The 25,810-nt window shown below is 45.5% G+C and overlaps 1 protein-coding gene across 5 annotated transcripts in view; it reads right to left on the bottom strand.

Moving 5' to 3' along the window:
• The window catches only part of DGCR8 (DGCR8 microprocessor complex subunit), a 60,754-nt gene that overhangs the window by 26,718 nt on the left and 8,226 nt on the right, over nt 1-25,810 (bottom strand). For 2 of the 5 annotated variants that reach the window (XM_068243401.1, XM_068243399.1), the window contains 7 exons: nt 25,451-25,691; nt 14,394-15,381; nt 13,914-14,073; nt 13,458-13,600; nt 11,452-11,716; nt 7,231-7,428; nt 4,849-4,950 (listed from right to left, as the gene is read on the bottom strand). In XM_068243401.1, the coding sequence (XP_068099502.1) occupies nt 4,849-4,950; nt 7,231-7,428; nt 11,452-11,716; nt 13,458-13,600; nt 13,914-14,073; nt 14,394-15,116 (1,591 nt within the window). In that variant the 5' untranslated portion in view covers nt 15,117-15,381; nt 25,451-25,691. The remainder of the gene's footprint in view (nt 1-4,848; nt 4,951-7,230; nt 7,429-11,451; nt 11,717-13,457; nt 13,601-13,913; nt 14,074-14,393; nt 15,382-25,450; nt 25,692-25,810) is intronic. The other 3 variants (XM_068243403.1, XM_068243402.1, XM_068243400.1) reach the window with 2 other exon arrangements.

Raw genomic sequence — 25,810 nt, 5'->3', positions numbered from 1 at the left:
GATAGGCAGGAGGAGACCTTATCCATGGTAGTAGTGGATAGGTCAGGGGTGTGGAGGTGTAGATCTGGGTGTCATCTGCATACAGATGATAGTTAACCACCCTGGCTTTCAATTTCCCCAGGATTTCCGTGCAAAAAGTGTTTCAATTAATTTCCAATTAATTTTTTTTTGCAATCAATTTTTTATATTGAATGCAATACATGTTATTGTATTGAAGTCAATAAAAAAAACAAACAAACAAAAAAAAAAAAAAAACTGTTTGCTGCAAGATGTTGACGCTGTGTGACCCTGGTGTCATCACCGCCGATCAGTGGGGGACATGTGATCGCCGAGGGAGAAGCAAAATCCGCCAAGGGACATGGAAGAAGGCACTGGGTAAGCAATCAGAGGTACGTGGACCAGGGATCAGCACGCCAATGGTGAGTAAAAGACCCAGATGTGTAGCCAGGTATATAGGTAGCCAGATGTGTAGCCAGGTATGTAGGTAGCAAGATGTGTAGCCAGGTATATAGGTAGCCAGATGTATAGGGAGCCAGATGTATAGCCAGATGTAAGAGTAGCCAGGTGTATAGCCAGATGTAAGGGTAGTCAGGTGTGTAGCCAGATATAGGTAGCCAGATGTGTCGTCCCCCCCCCCCCCCCCCCCCTTCCGATTCCCTGCTCCCCCGTCTGAAGCCCCTCTATGGGGGGCTCCCCCTCTATGCGGTGGGCGTCCCTTCTGTATGGCTGGTGGCTCGGGCGGGGACTCCCCCCTCTATGGGGGGAGTCCCCTTCTATGTGGGCGGGCTGTGGGTGGCCTCTCTCCCTCCCTTGTACCATCTCCTCTCCCTCCCGATCCCCGCCCGGCCACCAGCCCGTACAGAAGGGACCCCCCACCCACCGCATAGAGGGGGAGTCCCCGCCAGCCCTGCAGAACTCTGCCCCGCTGATCCGCTGCCCAGGGATTCCCCAGGGTGGCTGGATGCTAGTTCTGCACGCTGGGGGTAGCACAGATCGCTACCCGCAGCGTGCAGTCAGGCATCCAGCCATCCTGGGGAATCCCTCTGATGAGGGAAAAGTGAAGCCGGCGGGCTAGACAAACAGGAAATCTCCCTGGCAGTATTGACTAGCTCAGCTCATCAATACCGCTTTCAGCATGTTTCTGCTGGACGAGTCAGGCTCGTCAATACCGCCAGGAAGGCTACAGCCCATGGAGGAGATAACCTTGCCAAAGGAGGATGTGTATAGGGAGAACAGTAGGGGGCCAAAAACCGATCCTTGGGGGACTCCCACCGAGAGGTGGTGGGGGGGGGGGGGGGGGTTGAGGACTCCTTGAAGGAGGTCGTGAAGGAGCAGTTGGAAAGGTAGGATGAGAGCCAGGCCAGGGCGAGGTCATGAATGCCCATGGACTGGAGGAGTAGGGGATGATCCACTGTGTCAAAAGCTGCTGAAAGGTCAAGGAGGAGGAGGAGAATGCAGGATTTGCCTTCAGCTTCAACTAAGGCAAGGTCATTGAACACTTTGGTGAGAACTGTTTCGGTTGAGTGGGCAGGCCGAAATCCAGATTGCAGTGGGTATAGCAGGGAGTTGGCACTGAGGTACTGGGTCAGGCGTTTGTGAACCAGACGCTCAAGGAGTTTTAAGGCAAAGGGGAGGAGGGAAATAGGGCGGCGGTTGGGAGGGTAGTGAGGGGTCGAGGGAGGGTTTCTTGAGCAGGGGTAGTACAGTGGCCTGCTTTACTTCTGAGGGTAAGGTGCCTGTGGATAGGAAGAGATTAAACAGAGAAGTGAGGACTGGGGCCAAATCCAGGAAGTGAGGACGGAGTAAGTCAGAAGGGATGGGATCAAGGGGGAGGTAGTGGTATGGGAAGTCTGCAGTAGATGGTTGACTTCCTCAATGGTAGTAGGAGTGAAGGAGGTGAGGGGAGCATAGGGTAGAGGAGGAGCAGGATGGGAGGAAGTGGGAGGTGAGGATTGAAGGCTGGATATTTCTTGACGAATAAAGACAATTTTGTTGGTGAAGATGGTCACTAAATCCGTGGTAGAGAAAGAGGAAACAGAGGGTGGGGGCATGGGGGGTTGGTTTAACCACTTCGCGTCCCTGGGGTTTTCCCCCCTAAAAAACCAGAACAATTTTCTACATTTCACACTCCTCTCATTCATTTGCCAATATCTTTATCACTACTTATCATACATAAATGATCTATACCTTGTTTTTTCCGCCACCAATTAGGCTTTCTTTGGGTGGTACTTTTTGCTAAGAATTATATTATTTTCTAAGCATTTTAAAGGGAACAAGGGGTAAAAAATTTTTTAAAAAGTCATTATTTCCCAGTTTACAGCCATTATAGTTTTAAAATAAAAGTTGCTGCTGTAAGTTAAACCCACACATTTTATTTTTCCATTCGATCTGGTTATTTCACCATTTAAAGTTCAATCCTAGTACAATGTATGATGACAACAAATTATTTGGAAATAAAATGCATTTTTTCATTTTGTGTCTGATTTTTATTTAGTTATTTTTTTCCTACTTTATAATTCGATCCTCCCCCCAGTTAGCCAGATGTGCCTCCCTCCCCCATAGTTGGTCAGATGTGCCTCTGGATAACCCCCCCCCCCCCAGCCAGCCAGGCCTTAGTACCCCCCCCCCCAGCTATCCAGATTTCTCTATTCACTCCCCCCCCCCCAAGCTATCTGGTTGTGTCTATTCACCCCCTCCATAGCCAGGTGCGTGTGCACCCCTTTACCCCCCCCCCCCCCTCTCCCCCTTGTTGATCCTGTGCTGCTCCGCCTCCCCCCCCCCCCACCCCCCGAGCAAAGGTGTTTCTTTACTGATCCCCATCCACCCCCCCCCCTCCCTTGCAGAGATCAGGCAGCGCAGGGAAGCTAAGAAAACTCTCACCTAATCTTGTTCCTGCGGCGGCGATCGGCTCCCCTCCATTCAATACCGCTGACAGCCTCTATGTGCAGAATGGATCGGGTCCCAGCTTGATGACGTCATTAAGCCGGGACCCGATCCATTCTGCACAGAGGCTGTCAGCGGTACTGAATGGAGGGGAGCCGATCGCCGCCGCAGGAACAAGATTGGGTGAGAGTTTGCTTTGTAATTCCCCATGCTGCCCGATCGCAGCATGGAGGAGGAGGAGGGTTGTAATTACAGGGGATCGGGTGTGGGGTGGGGTGGGGGGGGGAGGGGAAATCGGACACCTGGGAGGGGATGCCTCATTAGTGTAGTTAGAGGGAGGGGGGTTGATGAGCCCAGGTGCGTGCTAGCACGCACGCTGTGCTCATATAAAAGGGGACAACTTATAATCACGTCATGTGGCTTTCACAAGCCACTTGCAATGACGTGATTATACTGTAGTTGGGACAGGAACTGGTTAAGCAGGGAGTTAAAAGTGGCAAAGAGACGCTGGGGTTGGATGCTTGTGCTCCGATGAGCTTGGTGAAGTATTCCTGCTTTGCATCAGCAAGGGCAGTGTGAAAATGCAGCAGGTTAGTCTTGTACTGTAGAAAATCCTGGTTAAATTGAGTTTTCCTCCATTTCCATTCAGTGGCACCTGTTACCCTATGGAGGTTGTGAGTATGGGTGGTGCACCAGGACTGGGGGTTAGGGGGGCAGCTGCGGCGGAATATTGGGGGAGCAGCTTCCTCTAGGGCCGATGAGAGGGTTTGAGGATACTGAACTGCAGGAAGATTAGGACAAGTTTGGGTGGTGAGAGGGGAGGAGAGGGCATGGAGGGGGTCGGCTAGGACACTGGGTTTGAGCTGACATAGATGTCACGCCATCAACCAGGTGGGTGAGCGGGTGGTTTGGAGGTGCCTTCTGTGAGGAGGTTGAAGGTGAGAAGGTGGTAGTCTAAGGACGGGAAGGGTGCGATGTCAAGGTCTGTAATGGTGGTGAATTTAGTGAGTACATGGTCTAGAGCAGAGTTCCCCAACCCTGTCCTCAAGGCCCACCAACAGTACATGTTTTGCAGAAAACCACTCACAATCACAGGTGAGGTAATTAGTATCTTGGCAGAGCTGATTAACTACCTGTGTGGATTTCCACAAAACATGCACTGTTGTTGGTCCCTGAGGACAGGGTTGGGGGAACACTGGTCTAGAGTGTGACCTGCAGTGAGGGTGGGGGTGTTGGTGAGTAGCTAGGTCACGACAGAGTTGTTGGGTTTATCGATGAGAATGTTGAAATCCCCAAGGATGATGGTGGGGAGGTCAAATGAGAGGATGAGTGGGAGCCAGGAGGCAAGGTTGTCAAGAAAGTGTGTGATGGAGCTCGACGGGGGGGTATATAAGACCGCAACAATGGCTGGGAGGGGATGGTAAAGGGGGATGCCATGGGCCTCGAATTATGTAAATTGTAGGCAGGGTGGTGGGGTAAGGACACGGGAGGTGCAGGATGGGGAGAGGAGCAGACTCACCCCTTCCCCAGTCCTGTTGCCTGGTTTGGGGGTGTGACTGATGTGAAGCCAACCATAGGAGAGGGCAGGCTCTGCGGCAGAGTCAGAGGGAGTGAGCCATGTTTCAGTGAGTGCGAGGATGGTGAGGGTTTTGGAGAGGAAGAGGTCGTGGACTGCTGTAAGTTTATTGTGGACAGATCGGACCTTCCAGAGACCGCAGGGTAGGGGGGAGTGTGTTTGTGGGTGGGATGGATGTAAATGATGTTGGGGCTATTAGTGGACAGAGGGCTGTGAGGTTTATGAAGCAAGTGAGCGGGGGATGCTTGTCTGGCAGCAGGCTGTGGCCCAGGGTTAATATACAGGAAAGGGGCCTGTAAACAATTATATGCATACATATACACACAAACTTATCTATATCTGCATCTTCAATTCCACCCAATAAGACGTGAAACATTTTACATCCTTACCACATTCAAAAAAGTTGTAAACAGGACGAACTTTCAGGACACGCTGCATATATTCATGGAGGATGCAGACTTCCGACTTCCCATTGGGATTAATAACAAATTCTGCCAGAAAAACAAAATATTGGACATGAAAGCAGGTCACTGTAGCATTGCATAGAATGAAGAATACATAGTTCTAATCAATTCTGTGGAAGCAAATACCTGTCATACAGTACTGCAGTCATACAATGAAATTCAAAAGTGTGATCTTGTCCAATGATAGCAAAAAACTCTGACGAGGCCATAAAAGCATCTCTATCAATCACTTAAAGAGGAGCTGTTAGGTATAAGGTCTCAGAGAAAATAAACACATATCAGTAGCTAAAGATTGGCTGTACTTACATTACATATGCATTTCACTGTCCACGTTTGGATTTCACAGAATTTGTATATAGTATTTGCAGAGAATGATGCTCCTGACAGCTCATGGCAGGTTCCATGTTTGTCTGTCTCCTATGAAGCCAAATGTGTCGTCATGTCCTGCCTGCTTCCTGATCACAGAAAAGCTCGTACTGAATAACACTAGTGTGCAGTGAATATTAATTCAATTAATTAGCCATGTGGCTAGGAACAATAGCAGACTCCTGCAGTGTACTCTGCCCGGAGATTTTTCAGTGCTGTGTGCTGGACTGAGTTACAAACTGCTGAAACTTGATCCTGTAACTTCTCATTAGCAGCCGAGGGGAGGGCCCCAGAATGTTTTGCAGTATGGTATGCGGCTTGCGTCCTCTTAAGAGCTTGGGTCTAACAGCTTTGCTGATAAGCACACATCAAATGTAAGAGAGATTTTAACTACAGTATTGCCTTTTTGGCTTCCTTCTAAACTGTTTAACACAGGAGAATAGAGGTTTAAATTAGCTTCTGCAGCCTGACAGTTACTCTTTAAGACTTTTGTGGTCATTTTAAAACGGATTGTTTTTCACTGTGCCTACAAGAGCTTGCCACGCAACCATATAATGTACACAAATCCTATAAACATTTACTATCACCACCCTCACCATCATTTTATCACAAATGAAAGCAACCTCTCCTGCCTCAACTAATCCTTGTTTCTATGTACAGAGGGGAAAATAATTATTTGACCCCCTGCTGAATTTTTAAGTTTACAAAAAAATTTACTTTTTGTAAATTTTATGGGAGCAGTATGCTCCGTTCCATGTGGCGGTGTACCTGACGTCATCGCCTGGGACCGAGAGGCAGCTGCGGCGAACAGCTGACTACAGAGCTGCGGCGAGGGACATGCTGGGAGCTTGGGTCTGGACGAAGCCCCGGGTAAGTAGCACTTATTTTCTTTAAAAAACAGCTGATAACTCCTTTAAAGAAAAACTTTTCTTTGATACAGCTGATACAAATCCTGCAGTGTGTCTTTTTCCTGCTTTCATGGAAGCAGAAAGATTGTTTACATCCTGTGTTTACCAATTAGGTGCTCTGCCATGGCAGTCAGCTGACCCAGCTGAATGATGAAATTACAACTTGTGACTAGTCACAGATGAGGGGGAATTAGACAGGCAAATGCCAGCAGGACACAGAGGCGGACCGGGGCTGCAGCGAGGGACTGAAACGGCTGCTAGGGGCTGGAAGAAGCCCCAGGTGAGTAAACAGAAATATTAATCCTCACCTCGGAAATCCTTTAAAGTATACCTGAGACAAATAAAATATGTAATAATATAATGTAAGCATTTATACTTACCTGGGGTGTCCCCAAGCCCTGGGGCTCCCTCGCTGTCTCCTCGGATCGCTCCGATCCTCTGCTGGCCAGCCTGGTATATTTGTACAGTTGGACTTTGCCTCACATGGGCAACAGAATATACCGGGCCGGCCAGCAGAGATGGCGAGGGAGCCCACGGCCTGTAAGTGGCTGGAAGTGAAAAAGTAATTTAGGAAAGGCTTGGAAGAAAGTGCTGTGGTCAGATAATACAAAAAAAGTGCTCTTTGGCATCAACTGGAATAGCTGTGTTCGGAGGAAGAAAAATACTGAGTACATCACCGCAGTGAAACATGGAAGTGGAATGCAATAAAAATAATCATAAGTTTGATATTACTTTCTTACCTGCATTTCAGTTCTTTTATCAAGTGCTTACCGTTAGTACTGAAAAGTATTTTTAGATAAGATTAAAAATTATCAACAGGGAGAAAATTCAGGAGAAAATTTAATTGGATAAGGGCCTATGTGTCTCCTCTGGAAATAGTGATTTAGCCACACAAAAACATGGTAAATCATTTTTAAAGAATTGCTTTTTTGTTCAGAATTCTGCCTTAAAATTGCTTAACCCTTTTAATTTTATTTAGTCAAGCTACACCTTGAAATGTTCATGCAAGCTACACCAACTTCATGCAACAAACCTTTCTTCGTTGGTGCATCCTGAACAGCCAGGGTTATAAGCTTCTGATTGGCAGGTAAAATTGGTCTTTCGGATTCAGCCAGCTTGCGTTTCACTTCGCGGTTAAACTGCCTTCTTTCTGCCCACGTCCTGAACTTCTTTACAGTGACCTGTTCAAAATCAAACCTTTTTTCTAAGTAGCTTCGGAAGTCTTCAAGATCTATTGTGGTATAAAAAAGGTAACAGAATTTATTGAGGAGAGGCGCTAAAAATGTGGTAAAACAATTTGGTTATATACTGTATTTTTACCATAATGAATACAAAATTATGTACAGTTAGTATCATTATCTAAGCTCACCATATCATGATCTTCTCTCTGCTTTAAATCCCCAGCACAGATACATGTGTGTGCCTACTGTGTAGAATTTATCAAAATTAGCAATTTGCTAAGTTTTTGAACTGCACGTGAGCAATTTTTGCATTATTCATCTTCTACTTTCAGGTAATCACCACCATCTTTCCAGCACTCATGTTTCTCTACACTGTGTTTAGAACACTGTTGCCTGTGGTAGAGCAGGAAACATCATAACTGAGGGTTTAGGCTTGGTTCACACAGAAAAAAGGTATCCAGTCCTGTTAGTTTTTGCCAAGTTTTGCATGTGTTTCTATGGCTGTGTTCACACATAAATCTGTATATTTCCGGTCTAGTCCAGTCCTGTCATTTTAGTAAAACTGATAGAAAACGTATGCAAAACTGATACATAACTGACAGGCATGCCCATACTGGACTGGACTGGACTGGACATGTGCAGATTTAAGTGTGAACCAGGCCTAAGTCTACCTAGTTCAGCTGAGGAGACGATATCAAAATTTAAAATCTTTTTGTTTTAACCACTTGCCGACCGCCCACAGCCGATGGGCGGTGGCTAGGGCTGGGCCCAAACGACCGCAATACGCCCATCGGCAGGGCGTGGTTATGCGGCGATCGCATCATTCGTGACGCGATCAGCCGTCGGCGACAGGCTCCGCCCCCCTTGCGCAGTAACCCGCCGGCCGCTCGGAAGCGGCGGCGGGTTACTAGCTGCCAGATCGCCGAATACAAAGTGTATAATACGCTTTGTAATGTATACAAAGCGTATTATACAGGCTGCCTCCTGCCCTGGTGGTCCCAGTGATCGAGGGGCCACCAGGGCAGGCTGCAGCCACGCTGGTAAGCACCCAAGCACACTGATCTGCCCCCCCTTCCCTCTGATCGCCCACAGCACCCCTCAGACCCCCCCCCCCCTGCCCAACCCGCAGACCCCTGTTTGCACCCAATCACCCCCCTAATCACCCATCAATCACTCCCTGTCTCTATCTGTCAACACTATTTTTCTGATTAGGTCCTAAACTGCCCCCGGGGGCTCCTGATCAACCCCCCCACACACACACTCTCAGATCCTCCCCAGACCCCCCCCCCCCCCCGTGTACTGTATACATCTATCCTCCCCTGTAATCACCTGTCAATCACCACCTGTCACTGCCACCTATCAGATCAGACCCTCTTACGGGCATCCGATCACCCACCCACACCATCAGATCGCTCGCAGACCCACCCTCAGATCACCTCCAAAGTGCATTGTTTACATCTGTTCTGCCATCTAATCACCCACCAATCACCCAGTCACTCCTACCCATCAGATCAGAGCCCTATCTGCCCCTAGGGCACCCAATCACCCACCCATACCCTCAGAACGACCTCAGACCTCCCCCCGTGTACTGTATACATCTATTCTCCCCTGTAATCACCTGTCAATCAGCACCTGTCACTGCCACCTATCAGATCAGACCCTAACCTGCCTCTTACGGGCATCTGATAACCCACCCACACCATCAGATTGCCCGCAGACCCACCCTCAGATCACCTCCAAAGTGCATTTTTTACATCTATTCTGCCATCTAATCACCCACCAATCACCCCATCACTGCTACCCATCAGATCAGACCCCTATCTGCCCCTAGGGCATCCAATCACCCGCCCACACCCTCAGAATGCCCTCAGACCCCAGCCCTGGTCACCTCGCCAGTGCATTGCTTGCATCTATTCCCCCCTCTAATCACACCTTGAGACACCCATCAATCACCTCCTGTCACCACCTGTCACCCCCTAGCACACCTACCCATCAGATCAGGCCCTAATTTGCCCCGTGTGGACTCCTGATCACTTGGTCAAACCCTCAGATCCCCTTCCGATCACCTCCCCAGTGCTATGATTGCATCTATTTTCCCCTCTAATCACCCAGAGACACCCATCAATCACATGCCCATGTTCTCTGCTGCCATGTCCAGGTCACGATTTGAGAACATCCTGCGCTTCCTGCACTTCAGTGCCAATACAACCTGTCATCTAAGAGGCCACCCTGCTTATGACCGGTTCCTCAAAATTCGCCCCCTCATTGACCACCTGTCATCAAAATTTGCAGATGCTTATACCCCTGAACAGTCATTTTGAGGCATTTGGTTTCCAGACTACTCACGGTTTTGGGCCCCTAAAATGCCAGGGCAGTATAGGAACCCCACAAGTTACCCCATTTTAGAAAAAAGACACCCCAAGGTATTCCGTTAGGTGTATGATGAGTTCATAGAAGATTTTGTTTTTTGTCAGAAGTTAGTGGAAAATGACACTTTGTGAAAAAAACAATAAAAATCAATTTCCGCTAACTTTTGACAAAATTAAATCTATGAACTCACCATACTCCTAACAGAATACCTTGGGGTGTCTTCTTTCTAAAAATGGGGTCACTTGAGTGTTCCTATACTGCCCTGGCATTTTAGGGGCCCTAAACCGTGAGGAGTAGTCTAGAAACCAAATGCCTCAAAATGACCTGTGAATAGGATGTTGGGCCCCCTAGCGTACCTAGGCTGCAAAAAAGTGTCACACATGTGGTATCGCCACACTCAGGAGAAGTAGTATAATGTGTTTTGGGGTGTATTTTTTACACATACCCATGCTGGGTGGGAGAAATCTCTCTGTAAATGGACAATTGTGTGTATAAAAAAAATAAAAAAAAATATTTAAAAAAAATTGGTCATTTACAGAGAGATTTCTCCCACCCAGCATGGGTATATGTAAAAATACACCACAAAACACATTATACTACTTATCCTGAGTACGGCGGTACCACATGTGTGGCACATGTGTGGCAAAGGGGCCCAAAGTCCAATGAGTACCTTTAGGATTTCACAGGTCATTTTGAGACATTTAGTTTCAAGACTACTCCTCACGGTTTAGGGCCCCTAAAATGCCAGGGCAGTATAGGAACCCCACAAATGACCCCATTTTAGAAAGAAGACACCCCAAGGTATTCCGTTAGGAGTATGGTGAGTTCATAGAAGATTTTATTTTTTGTCACAAGTTAGCGGAAATTGATTTTTATTGTTTTTTTTTTTTTTCACAAAGTGTCATTTTCCGCTAACTTTTTCCTAACTCCTGAGGGCACAGGGGATTCTCGGCCAGCCTAGCCCATGTCGGATTCCTAGCCTGGAATGAGGAGATCAGCTTTTAAACCTCCATGATGGTAAATTGTTGTCTTTTCTACAGATCAGGCCTACATTCAATATTCCTGGGAATAATTTCCTGTTCTATGGCCAACTACAAGCCCATGTTCTTAGCAAAGCCACGGTAGCTACACTGAATAGCTTTGATAGCTTTCTGGCCTCCCCAAATCTCCTTGTCAAATATTCAAGCTAGCCTGCAACAAATAAATACGTCCAATAAAGAACTTCATAATCTATCAAAATGGGCAAAGGAAATACCTAGGGGATATATGGAAACAAAAACACTGGAAGGGTATCGGGTTGTTGATGAAATTATCTCTGGGAAACTTGGAGTCTCAACTCAAGTTCATCCATAGGGGCAAAATATGCCTTTAACATCAAGTATAAATCTCCAAATTATAATTATTCACCAATCTCCTCCCAATTCTCCCTGCCAAATGCAGACCGGGGATGCGGGGGGTGTTAAGGGATAGGATTTGGGGTTTTAGTAGTTAACCTGATATTGTTTAGATTTAGCTGATATTCTCTTTTATCAAGAAATCTAAAATTGTCGATGAACCTATGCAGTTGTAACTCTTGTAGGCTTTTGCTCTTAATGCTTGGATTGATTATGCATAAAATTAATAAAATCAGTAAAAAAAAAAAAAAAAAAAAAAAATAGAATAATCCTTTATTTTATAGCTCTGCAGTCTACTTCTTTACTCACCAATGGATTCATCTTTGCAGACTTCCACTTTGGCTTTAACTTGTCCAAGTGCTCCCTGTGCGATTTCACTTTTGTCCTCTAAAGAAATACTATCAGTAGTAGCTGGCTGTTCTCCTTCCTCAGGTCCGTGTTCTGAATTCTTCTCATCGGTAGATACAGAGGGAGCACGGACTGGAGTCATATCACTGATTTTCTCCTTTTCTTCATTATCCTTCATTTTCTTGTAGTGCAAGCACGGAATACTGCTGACAGGAGGATCATGTCTCTGGAAAGAAACATTGCACCATGCTACATATCAACTGGAACTTCTACAGTTCAAAAAATAATCATCCAAAATAATTTACACAGCAAAACAGACAAGAAATTAAGAATTCCTACATTACCCAAAATTTCATAGACTGCTAACCAGGAATAACAGTGCTGGATGAATTCACCCCAGGACTTGATAGGGTTAATAACTGTTAATACTGTACAGTAAAATAACTATTACTGGTAGAGAACTAGGAAATGGATTTAAGTAAATTCAAAGAACACCCAATTTTTTTTTAAAGCTAGACACAGGCTGTTAATAGATTGACTTGGCATAATTTGCTATCTCCATAGAACTGGAATTTGATTGGATAATATGCCATCTGTGCACCACATCACAAATTTCAACAGATTTCAGCATGAAGCATTGAACTGCAAGCACTGTACTACTCGATGCAGTGCAATGCTTTGTGGCCATCGTTAGGCCACATGTCCTTCCCCAACCTGTCCCTCTCATGCATTTTACAATTTTACAACACGGCTGATCAGGCTTTAGATCAGTAACCTGCCCAAAATTGATGGAAAATTAACTGATCGGACATGTTGGGGCAAGAGGTGACTGTCAGGTACAGTCAAAATGATTGAATGGGCTGGAAATTGGGAAAGGGAAAAAAATTGATACATGAATGGCCTGCATTACTCTCCAGAATTTTAACATGAGCCTGAAGTGAAAATGAACATCTATAGAACTAATCCTAAATAGGACTTTTCTACAGTGTCATATTTTTATTTTGGTTTAAATGGTAAAGTATCTAGGTTAGAAGATTAGACTGTCTCACTGGCATCCACTGCTGCTCTAGTGTTCATTTAGCTCCTATACAGAGCAACAATGACCTTAAGAACTAGGTTTGTCACTGCCACACACAAGGTTTACGACCTAACTCCTAACAAGGAAAATTGTGCTGCTGTCCGACTTTATAAAGACTGATCTAGAGAACATGGTTATTAGCCTTTACAGTAATCGCTCAGACAAAACGTTTTATGGAGCACCAAAAAACACTTAAGTTATTCCGTACATTCTATGTTTCTTCATAATGATAATTTTGCAACAAAGTAAACTATACATTTTCTTCAAGGAGCCTCCCATGATCAGTCACTGGACATACTAAGGGAGGAAAGGGGCAAAAACTTCAGAAGACATCACCAGATTTAATAGTAATTTCCAGAAATTATTTACTTCTCATTCATCAAGGATTGATTGGGCTCTGGTTGCAGATATTCAAGCATAAGAATGCCTATTCCTGTTGCTAGAAACGCTCATGGTGTAAATAAGTTTAAATAGCAGAGGAGAGGTAAACCTCTGCATCCTACAGAGACAACCCACGCTGTCCTATGCCACTGCCCGGGACCCTAATTAACATCAGGGCCACGCTCCTCTTCTGGCTTCTCGTTAATAAGCAGCTCCGGCGTATTGGGCAGGCATGGCCATACTGGTGCCTGAAGAGAAGTGTGACCCAATGTGGTTACTGAGAAGCCCTTGTTGGTAATCTTTGGAGGGCGACTGGGGACCAGAGGACAGCATGGAAAGCCTTTACAGGATCCAGAGGATTCCCTCTTCTTAGGTAAGCATTTCTTTTGCACCCAAAGTTCGCCTCAAGTACACTTTAAAATATTAAAAGAAACAAAAAAAAGTTTTGAAGAAAACAAAAGTTTTCAAAAAGTTAGAAAATAATGGGATGCGATTCCTTGAGACATACTCTGATGCTTCCAGTTCCGAGGAAGTAAGGTCTGGACCAGGTCACCACCCGCGTTTCTCTGTGCAGGTAAACAGGAATGCCGCAATTGTGGAATGTCATAATCCATCCTTCAGGCAACGGCTCAGTAGGAGGACGTCCACGACCTAAACAGATTTCACATAAAAAGAAAATATTCTTATGTGTCTCTGGTAACTTTTATTCACCAATAAAAAAGAAAAAAAAGTTACAGCATCTCATCAAAAACCTCCCTCCTATACATTGCTGATCTCTTTTCTAAAAGTATCTCACTGTGCTCACATCGCTTTTCTACAGGATTATCATGTACAACTGATAGATAGAGTGAGTGTGTGTGTGTGTGTGTGTGGTGTGTGGTGTGTTGTGTGTTGTGTGTATATTTATTTATTTATATATATATATATATATATATATATATAAAATTAAGGAAAAGTTACTTACTTTTTAGAACAGTTTTTATCCTGGTGATCATAGGCTGAATGCTGGTCTCGCCGTCAGAGTGGTGGTCGCTGTCTTCATCAAATTTCTCTTCTAGTCTTCTCTTTTTGGTAGTGTGAAGGCCCTCCTCCAATAGTGCATCCACATCATTATCAAAATCATCCTGCAAAACAAATTATCAGGCACTTCTCCTCTTCCAAAATTTTGGAGAGGTCAAATCCCCTTTACACCGAGAACAAGCATGTACCTCCAAGTCTGGAGCTAGAAAGGATGGCAAAGAATGTCTACAATATGCTGCTGAACTGCACAACACTCACAGCAATACAACACAGGACAACCAGAAAAATACAGTCAACAGATCTGACCAGTGCATGGTTAGGATGCATATGACAAAGCACAATTCTTTACACAGGCGAGCTGTTCAAATAAATGAAATGTTAGTAATTAGTAGGGCACAGGGTTGGTTAGCATTTACAAACATACCTCATAGTTGTATATCAAGGATTCATCATCAAGCTTATCCCTTTGCATATTTTCCTCCGATACAAATTCTGCACCATCCTCATCAACTTCCATCACATTCTCTGTGAAATCCTCCAGTTCATCAAGGACAGCATATTCCACTTTGTTTTCCTGATCTGTTTCCGGGTCCTCATTTGTCCTATTTGCACTGTCATCACTACCCATATGTTCGCCATTGCTACTACCAGTAAATGGACAAACATGCACGTCTCCATTGACATTTTTATTGCTATCTACGTCTACTGGACTCTCTGGACCTGTTCCAGTGTAAAGCACCTTTCTATCCTTGCTTTTACAACTCTCCGTAAAGCTTACACTAATTTTAACATCTTTAAGTAGCTTAAGATCGGGGGTAAACCTCCTAACGGGTGGGGCATGGCGAGCTGTCCTTGGGCTTTGGTCACATTGTAATGGATCTATCACTGTAGGATGGTTCTTGTACGTAGACGAGCCTTTTGTGAGTAGCTGTGCTCCGTTGCTTAGTTGCAGGTCCCCAGCTGGGGTTTGTGACTGTCCATCACCACCAGAGCCAACGTCCATTACCTCTGCGTCACTGGACGTTTGCAGGGGAGGTGGTGGAGGCTCTTCATTTGGCGGCAGTGGTGGGGGACAAGCGAGTGTGAACTTCATCTCCTTGCATCCAGGTTCATCAGGGAGAGGGGGAAAACCCTCACATTGATCCATACTTAACACGAATTCTAAAGACTAAACAATATATGCACTTAACAAATTATTACTTCTAGTTCTAGCAGGCAAATGTCCAGCTTGTGCAATGCATTATTCCACTGGTAGCTCAGATGGAGTCAGTTAAGCTGACTACATTGCTCTTTTCATTAATGTAGACAGCCTTCAGAAATACTGTCTCTATTACTGGAAATCACAATGTATTCAGCTTAATAAGTGTAATCCTTTGGTAGACATTGTGGTTCTTGATGCTCTTTTTTTCTACCTGTTGAAAAACAGGAAGGGCGGGAAGAGAAGAAAACAAAAAAAGAAAGAAGAAAAAACACACGTTAAAAATACTGACCAAAGAAACTATTTTGTTTTTGGTTGGTTTGGTGAACCTGAGGTCTTCCATTGCCAATGCTTTTAGAAGATGCTAGCCATTTGGCTGTCATGTCAGCCCATTTAGTGATTTGCTCTCCTAGAAAACTAAACTTCAACCGATGTCTGATAGTCCTGGTCGGAATACTTGATTCACCACACCAGAAAGGGATTTCATTGGATGAGCACACAGCCAGCATCTAAAATAACAATAGCAGTCCTCACTTTTCCATCATCATCTCAGGTTTGCAGGAAAGAAGGCCAAAATGTAAATGGCCATTTGTTATCCTGTCCGCCATGCTTTACTAAAGGTAAACTTCAAGTTAAAAGTCTGACATGTGTGACACTTGTTAGACGTATGTCTTATATTTCAGTCATAGTGAGGTCTCTAACTACAGTAGCCTTTGCAACACTATTTATGTGAGCAAAAGTCTTAAAGGACAACTGAAGTCAGAGGGATATGGAGGCTGCCATATTTATTTCCTTTTAAGCAATACCAGTTGCCTGGCAGCCCAGCTGATCCTCTGCCTCTAATACTTTTAGCGACAGACTCTAAACAAGCATGCAGCAGATCAGGTGTTTCTGACATTATTGTCAGATCTGACCAGATTAGCTGCATGCTTGTTTCTGGTGTTACTCAGACACTACTACAGCCAAATAGATTAGCAGGGCTGCCAGGCAACTGGTATTGTTTTAAAGGAGATAAATACGGCAACCTCCATATTCTCCTCACTTCAGTTTAAGGGCTCTTTCACACTAGGAGCTGATCCGTGCGTTTCGACGGATCAATCCTAGGATTCGTTGAGAAAAGTAACATGAAATTCTATTTGACTGTCATGTTAACTTTCTGTGAGGATCCACGTGGCTGCCTGCACAGGCAGGCAGCCTTTTGACCACTGTTCAGGTCTGCATTCTGCAGGTCTCTGGAAGAGAGACCTTTTGTCAGTTGTGCAGCTTGCTGCTGAGGAATTTGCATACGTTTGTCATGCAGATTGCCTAGCCACATCCCTTGTGGGCTTGCTCTATAAAGAGCTATGTTTCCCACAGTAAGTTGCTGGTCATAAGAGTTAGTCCTGTGGAACACTCGCCTGGAGTGTCAGCCTTGCTCTTTGTTTGAAGATTAGCCTAGAGTAATTCCTGGGACTGCGCTAGGCAGGTTTCCCTAGTGCAGTTAGGATTGCTTATCTGTTTTGTTTGTATGTTGCGATTGTCCTGTCCCAGCGTTGGTCGACAGGAAATCGTTCTGTGTGTCTGGGTGCTAACCGGAACAGCGGTTGTTACTGGTAGCCCCTTCTGATCTGTTTCCCTGGATCGCACCAGCCTCTTGCGTTAGCGCTGTGGATCCTTCTGTTCTGTCTTCCTGGATCGCACTAGCCACTTTCGCTAGTGCTGTGGATACTATCTCTCGCTTATTCATGTTTTCGTGTGTCTGTCTTGTCTGCTACGAACGCTTGCTGGAGGCTCGGTGAGGTAACCGTTAAGCAAGCGCTCGCGTCCTCTGTTTCATGTTTGTCTGTCGGTGGTTAGTTAGGCGTGCTTGTCTCTGTTGTGCTTATCACGCGGTCCGCGCATAAACACGTGCACTGTTGCGAATGAGTGCGGTGTTTTCGCGTTTAGCTAGCGTTTGTTGTTTTCCGTATCTCCTCATTGTATGATTTGCTGTGCCTTTGCTACTTTCGTGCTCTGCCTTGCTGTAGCCTTGTGTCACCTCTGGCAATCGCCCTTCTCGCGATTGCGTTCCTACTTCATATCTGCTGTTGTGTATGCACCGTCGCGGGTTGGCGACTAGTTTAGTGCACACACATACAATCTGTCCCTGTGCTCATTCTCTTCCACAATCGCTTCTCTTGCGATTGCGTTCTCACTTGGTTTCTTCTGTTGTGTGTCCACCATCGCAGGTGGCGGCTAGATTGGTGGACAAACATACATTCCTCATCTGTGCTTATTCGGTCTTGTGTCGCCGTTAGCAATCGCCATCTCCGGCGATTGCCTTCTCGCTTTGTCTTCCTGGTTGTGTGTTCATCGTCGCAGGGTGGCGACTAGTTTGGTGAACACACATACCCTCTGTCGCTTTGATCTCTCTCTTTCAGGGCTATCTTGCCCTGCGTTTCTTCCATTCGTACAATTCCTGTCTGGCGTGTGTGGCAGGGCAGAGGAGCCGTTCCTCTGCACTCCACAGCTCCGCTTGTCGACAGGAATTTCCCTCTACAGGTGCAATGCACCTTTTGCTGGGTTCCCGCAAATTATACGCTTGTGGAGGATTTCCGCAGTGTCAGCGCACGTCTTGTGCGCTGATACTGGAGAGAATTCCACAATCGTTACACTTTCTCATTAGATTAGACAGAGCATTCCGTTGTAACACATCTGGGAGCTTTTAATCGTCCAGCTGCGGCGCTTTCCCGTCAGGTGATTTAGAACTACCGCCACTTATCAGTGTTGCAACGCAACTTCCCAATGCAATGCCACAGGTCATAAGGCGTGCATGAAATCGGGTTTGTGCATGCGCTATGTAATGTGAAAGAGGCCTAAGCCTGGTACACACTTTTAATTATAACTGGCCAATCACTGATCAATTTCACTACATCCATCCAATATGAGAGCCTGGTACACACTCAATAACTGGCCAACCAATTTTAATACGTTTATCTAGTATGAGAGCTTACCTAGACAATCTGCTCATAGTATTCAATATATGTTGCCTCTCATACTACATGGAAGTGGTAAAATTGGTCAGTGATTGGCCAATTATAATTTCAGGTGTGTACCAGGCTTTGTTCACAAAGATGTCAAATTTTTGTAATATAGAAAAAATGCAATTACCCTCTGCAGCTGATAACAAGTTTGTACATAGACAAGAGGCTGCATGTAGCAAGTATAGAAAAGGAAGAGGTTCACTTGACTTTATATGATTTTTTTTTTTTGGGGGGGGGGGGGTTACTTCATCTCTTTCATTTGTAGAATAATCCTTGTTAATTAAAGCGGACCTGAACTCGAACTCCTCTCTGCTCTAAAATATACACAACAGCATAATAACCTTTAAACAAAACAAAAAATACATGTTACAGCTGACACAATTCCTAAAATAAATCTGCAGTTTCTACTTCCTGATTCATGGAAGCAGACGTATTGTTTACAGCCAGGGCTTTCAAATGGGCTTATCGGCTTATCTGCCATAGGCAGTTAGCACTTTTGACTTGCTTTGAATCACAGTCAGAGTACCATCTACACTGAGTTTGTATGTTCTCCCTGTGTCTGTGTGGGTTTCCTGCAGGGACTCCGGTTTATGTCTCTTGGGTAGGATCAAATTACAACTTGTGATTAGACACAAAAGAGGGAGAATAAGGGCTGGTTCAGACGGACGCTTGCGGAGCGTTTACCGCAAGCGTTCGGACCGTCGCGGTAAACGCTCCCATTCAAGTGAATGAGAGCGTTTACACCAAGCTTTTGCGCGCTTTTACCCGAACGCGGCGTTCGGGTCCCGATTTTCGCGAGCGTTCGGGCTGCCCCTGGAAGCAACATGTAGCTTCCAGGGAGCGGCCAACCGCGACGGCTAATGTTCCCCTACGGGAAAAAAAAAACCGCAACAGCATCACGACGCGACCGAAGGCTACTGAAAGCCTGACCGCTCAGCCGCCGCAACGCCCCCAGACGCGACGCTACGCAGACGTCCGTCTGAACCAGCCCTTAGACAGCCTAATCTCTCTGAATACATACAGGGTGCATTTCGCTATGTTTTCCTTCTGTCCTGTGCAATAGTTCGATCCACTTTAAAAAGATAACTGATGTGAAAAAAATGGAGGGCTGCCATATTTATTTCCTTGTAAACACTACCAGCTGCCTGGCAAGCACTGGATGCAATACTTATGTTTGTATTGGATTCAATAGAAAAAATATAAATCTGATGCCTGAACTGATGCTGCTACGTGCATCCAACACAAGGGGGTGACACATCTGAGTGACACGCCAAGGGGCACGAAGAAGAAGAGGAGATCGCTGCTAAGAAGACGGGAATCCACGCACTCTGGTGCCATCTTTTGCCCACCCCATTCTTCTTCGACCCTCCAGGAAGCAGCGGCGATCCCTGAAAGCTGGTCAGTCATGGCCAGTTGGAGGCAACTGCGCATAGGGCCGGGAGTGTTCTGCACATGCGCAGTAGCGATTTCCCTGTATGGCGCATGCGGAGAACGCTGCTGTGCACAGGGACGTGATGAGGAGCCGTGTGGCTACCCAGCATTGAGGGGGTCACTGTTGCTGGCCGGAGGATCTTGGAAGGATGCCGTAGGCAGAGGATGAATGCGGGGGCTGCAAGAAGCCCCAGGTAAGTTAAACTGCTTTTATTTATTTTCCCTTAATTTCCCTTAAAGGGATACTGTAGGGGGAGTGGGGGGGGGGGGGGCGGGGGAAAATGAGTTAAAGTTACCCGGGGCTTCTAATGGTCCCACACAGACATCCTGTGCCCGCGCAGCCACTCACCGATGCTCCGGCCCCGCCTCTGGTTCACTCATGGAATTTCAGACTTTAAAGTCTGAAAACCACTGCGCCTGCGTTGCTGTGTCCTCACTGCCGCTGATGTCACCAGGAGCGTACTGCGCATGCCCAGTATGGTCTGTGCCTGCGCCGTACGTTCCTGGTGACATCAGGGGGGGGGGGCAAGGACACGGCAACGCAAGCGCAGTGGTTTTCAGACTTTAAAGTCTGAAATTCAGAAGTGAACCAGAGGCGGGGCCGGAGCATCGGTGAGTGGCTGCGCGGGCACAGGATGCCTGCGGGGGACCATTAGAAGCCCCAGGTAAGTTCAACTCATTTTCCCCCGACCCCCCCTTACAGTATCCCTTTAAGCTGCTGTGGTTAGGATTAGTAGTGCTTACAGTCACATGCTCGGTATCAAAATGCTTCTCATTACTCTCATACTTCAATGAGTGCCCACAATTGACACAAAAGCAAAAAGAGAATACAGACTCTTTAAACAGCAGAAAAGCAGTACAGATAGTGCCCTATATACAAACGACAAGTTACAATGTTTCATATACAGAAACAACATTGCCATCACGTACAAAATATACAGTAATGTTTTTATTACATACGGTATTTTGTTACCTGACACAGTACTGTATAGACTGTAAGTAGTTTAAAACACATTAAAACACACTGAACACCCCCCCCCCCCCCCCCCCCACCACCACCATAAAAAAATAGAGTTACATTAAATTTGAGTGCAAGCAAATTATTTGCCTCATCTTTCCTTAGCACTAGTCAGTAATGTGTCCAGGGCTGTGGAGTCGGTACAAAAATCAGACTCCTCAGTTTATGAAACCACCGACTCCAACTCCAGGTACCCAAAACTGCTCCGACTCCACAGCCCTAGGTGTTTCTGTAAGGCGACTTTTCCTTAAAGGAAACAAAGCAAATTGTGCTGCCCCATGATATACTTACTCGGGGCTTCCTCCAGCCCTTGCAACATTCCCACCCAGCATCTTCACTCGCAGCCACTGGCCCAGGGTCCCGCTGGTGCAGAGGCCGACCTTGAGGTCGTCCTTATTGCACCTGCGTGAAACGCCACTGTCAATCAAGTCCACCTTGTCCACAGCATACTGTGCAGGCACAGAACTACTGCATCTGCACAGTGGACAACATGGACTTGATTGACAGCGGCACTCGCGCAGGCGCAGTAGAGTAGGTCGGAAGCAGACACACTGCAGATTTATTGCAGGATTTGTATCAGCTGTAGCAAAGAAATATTTTTCTTTAACCTCCCCGGCGTTAAACCATACAATTTTTTTAAAGTGTTTCTTTATATTGTAAACATTTTTTGCATACCCCTTGCAAGTTATGGTCTTGCAAGCTGTCCACAAACATGCGTTCAGTATAAATTAAACTTTATTATTATTTTTTATTATTTGTGTAATTCTCTACCCATATTTTTTTTTTTTTTTCCTTTTAACACTTAGAATTTACTATATTGGATACAATACAGATGTTTGTATTGAATCCAATACATAAAAAAAATTGAATTTGCCACCTGATGTGATGACAGGGTGTATGCCCGACACCAGGGGGCTCACGTAGCGTCATGAGAGAGGCACAGCGGGGGACAGGAAGCAACGGAGGAAGAGATCACCGCAAAGACAGGAATATGCGCACAGGGAAGCCACGAGGTGCCGCCGGGGATCCCAGTAATTACTGGACGAGCTTGGCTTGTCCTTACCGATTCCAGCTATTTTTTGTTGGGACCAGTCAGACTCATTCATACCGCTAGGGAGGTTAAAGGTTATTATGCTGTTGCATGTCATTTAGAGAAAAGAAGAAGTCCTGAGTTCAGGTCTGCTTTAATGGCGTGCAGCCTTGCAACACACTGGATGTAACACATTACCACAAAATGCATGTGTGAACAGTGAAGCATACTTTTCATTGACTGTATGTTTCACAGTATGCGACGCAATGCACAGATAACGTGCAGCGCAACTATCCTGCTCTGTTGCTGCTTTTACAGGGAAAGCAATGCCCACTGTGAACCTAGCCTTATAGGAATATTTAACGAAAGGCCTATAGTGACTTTCGCCAGTTAAAATAATTTAGGAACATGGTCAACAGTCTTCTAGCAGCCTGTGACAATTCATATACAGTGGTGTGAAAAACTATGTGCCCCCTTCCTGATTTCTTATTCTTTTGCATGTTTGTCACACTTAAATGTTTCTGCTCATCAAAAACCGTTATCTATTAGTCAAAGATACCATAATTGAACACAAAATGCAGTTTTAAATGATGGTTTTTATTATTTAGTGAGAAAAAAAAAACTCAAAACCTACATGGCCCTGTGTGAAAAAGTGATTGCCCCCCCCTTGTTAAAAAATAACTTACCGTATTTTTCGGACTATAAGACGCACTTTTTCTCCCCAAAAGTAGGGAGAAAAAGTTACTGCGTCTTATAGTCCGAATGTAGCAGTTTTACCTATTCTGCCGCTTGTCTTTTGTGAGCTGTAATTAACCCTAATGAGGTCCGCAGTGGTGTCTCTGAGCGGCATAGCAGCAGCCGCGGTAATGACTGGCTTTGATGTTCAGTCCCTGCATCAGTGCAATCTTAAGTTTCCTAGGGGCATAGCAGGAGCCGCTGTGATCACCGTGTGACTGATGGTTTTCTGTCCCTTCATCAGCGCGATCCAAAGTTTGCTAGCTGCATACCAGGAGCTGCTGTGATGACCGGTGTGGCTTCCATGACATTCTTTCCCTCCATTTGTCCGCGCATCTGCCCTGCTTTAGCGCGATCCAGAGTTTCCTAGTTGCCGCTGTGATAATCGTCGTGACTTTGTCCCTTCATCAGCTGATTCTGGCACGGACATACCATAGATCTTCAGCCGCTATAACGGCAATATCCTCAGAGGCTTCCGTACTGCTTTGTTTATTGGGTGTTACTCCATGTCCCCGGCGCACGTGCGTGGCAGGTCATGAGAGGGCGCCAGTAAAAGCAGTACGGAAGCCTCTGAGGACATTGCCGTTATAGCGGCTGAAGATCTATGGTATGTCCGTGCCAGAATCTGCTGATGAAGGGACAAAGTCACGGCGATCATCACAGCGGCAACTAGGAAACTCTGCAGGGCAGATGCACGGACAAATGGAGGAAAAGAATGTCATGGAAGCCACACCGGTCATCACAGCGGCTCCTGGTATGCAGCTAGCAAACTTTGGATCACGCTGATGAATGGACAGAAAAACCTCAGTCACGCAGGTGATCACATCGGCTCCTGCTATGCCCTAAGAAACTTAAGATTGCGCTGATGCAGGGCGAGAACATCAAAGCCAGCCATTACCGCGGCTGCTGCTATGCCGGTCAATGTATGTTAAAATGTTGGAACACCGGCTGCTTGAGCCCGCTGCGGACCTCCTTAGCATTTACCAGCCTGGATACCCACACTGGACCCAGCTACTTTTGGAAGAAGCTGCTGTCACCCAGACTGGTGAGATCTGCAATATTCTTGTACTGGTTAGTTAATGTAGCTGGTGGGGGAGGGGAGAAGGGGAGGGGGTTTGTGTAGTACAGTGTAGCTGAAGGGGGGAGGCATCAGGGTTAGTGTAGTGTAGTGTGTATTTGGTGGGGGCAGCTATGGTTAGTGTAGCTGGGCAGAGTTACTTAGATAGAGACATGGGAAGGGGTCCATAAGACACTTCTGCACTATGGACGCAAGTAGGTTTAGTAGTATTTTTTTTCCTGGTTTTTGCCCTCTAAACCTAGGTGCGTCTTATAGTCCGGAGCGTCTTATAGTCCGAAAAATACGGTAACTGTGGTTTATCACACCTGAGTTCAATTTCTGTAGTCAGCCCCAGGCCTAATTACTGCCACACCTGTTTCAATCAAGAAATCACTTAAATAGGAGATATCTGACACAGAGAAGTAGACCAAAAGAACCTCAAAAGCTGGACATCATGCCAAGATCCAAAGAAATTCAGGAACAAATGAGAACAAAACTACTGTAATTGAGATCTATCAGTCTGGTATATGTTATAAAGCCATTTCTAAAGCTTTGGGACTCCAGCGAACCACAGTGAGAGCCATTATCCACAAATGGCAAAAACATGGAACAGTGAAGAACCTTCCCAGGAGGAGTGGCCAGCCGACCAAAATTACCCCAAGAGCGCAGAGAAAACTCATCCAAGAGGCCGCAAAAGACCCCAGGACAACATCTAAAGAGCTGCAGGCCTCACTTGCCTCAATTAAGGTCAGTGTTCACGACTCCACCATAAGAAAGAGACTGGGCAAAAACGGCCTGCATGGCAGCTATCCAAGGCGCAAACCACTTTTAAGCAAAAATAACATTAAGACTCGTCTCAATTTTGCTAAAAAAACATCTCAATGATTGCCAAGACTTTTTGGAAAATACCTTGTGGACCGACGAGACAAAAGTTGAACTTTTTGGAAGGTGCGTGTCCCATTACATCTGGCGTAGAAGTAACACAGCATTTCAGCAAAAGAACATCATACCAACAGTAAAATATGGTGGTGAAGTGTGATGGTCTGGGGTTGTTTTGCTGCTTCAGGACCTGGAAGGCTTGCTGTGATAGATGGAACCATGAATTCTACTGTCTACCAAAAAATCCTGAAGGAGAATGTCCAGCCATCTGTTCGTCAACTCAAGCTGAAGCGATGTTGGGTGCTGCAGCAGGACAATGACCCAAAACACACCAGCAAATCCACCTCTGAATGGCTGAAGAAAAACAAAATGAAGACTTTGGAGTGGCCTAGTCAAAGTCCTGACCTGAATCCTATTGAGATGTTGTGGCATGACCTTAAAAAGGCGGTTCATGCTAGAAAACCCTCAAATAAAGCTGAATTACAACAATTCTGCAAAGATGAGTGGGCCAAAATTCCTCCAGAGCGCTGTAAAAGACTTGTTACAAGTTATCGCAAACACTTGATTGCAGTTATTGCTGCTAAGGGTGGCCCAACCAGTTATTAGGTTCAGGGGGCAATTTCTTTTTCACACAGGGCCATGTAGGTTTTGAGTTTTTTTTCTCACTAAATAATAAAAACCATCATTTAAAACTGCATTTTGTGTTCAATTATGTTATCTTTGACTAATAGTTAACGGTTTTTGATGAGCAGAAACATTTAAGTGTGACAAACGTGCAAAAGAATAAGAAATCAAGAAGGGGGCAAATAGTTTTTCACACCACTGTACAGTATGGTCAAGAAGGAATTGTCTTGTGTACTCTATAAACTGTCAATCGAAATAAAGACATAGCAGTTCACTCAAACTAATAGCTAACATGTAAGGAGCTCTTACAGGCAGGGCAAACATTACAAAATTTAGAGGAATTTTGTTTAAACTCATAAGATGAAGATGATACACCACACCTCCAGTTAAACAGATTATTTAATGAATAGAAGGAGTTGAGTTCAGGAGTATCTGTAATTGATTGACTGTAATCTATGTGCCACATGGGCATAGGGATTGTCAGCCACAAAATAAAATTCTATTTACCTACTGTATGGTGTTAATTGTGCAGCCTGGAATCTCACCCTGCATTGCATGCACTCCAATCTATTCAGAAATGTTGCTGCTGTAATAAATCATTGCCGTCGAGAAGGAAGCTTGTCATTTCCCCTCCCACATTCATGCTCCTCACTGATTGGCTGAGGGCAGTTCAGTGCTACTGAGAAATACAATCTATGCAGCTGTGCTCTCGTGTTTACAAAGCAAGCCAGATATGAAGGTGCAGAGTCTAGGAGAAAAAAAAAGTAAGGGAGGAAATTACATCAGGATTGGCTTCAGTCCGAGGGAATCAAAATGGTAAATGCCAGGAGCAGAATTCTCTTTATTTACTACATATAATTCACTGCA

The sequence above is a fragment of the Hyperolius riggenbachi genome, chromosome 1 (genome assembly GCF_040937935.1).
Source record: "Hyperolius riggenbachi isolate aHypRig1 chromosome 1, aHypRig1.pri, whole genome shotgun sequence".
Lineage (NCBI taxonomy): Eukaryota > Metazoa > Chordata > Amphibia > Anura > Hyperoliidae > Hyperolius > Hyperolius riggenbachi.
This window is presented reverse-complemented; position numbering and strand designations above follow the sequence as displayed.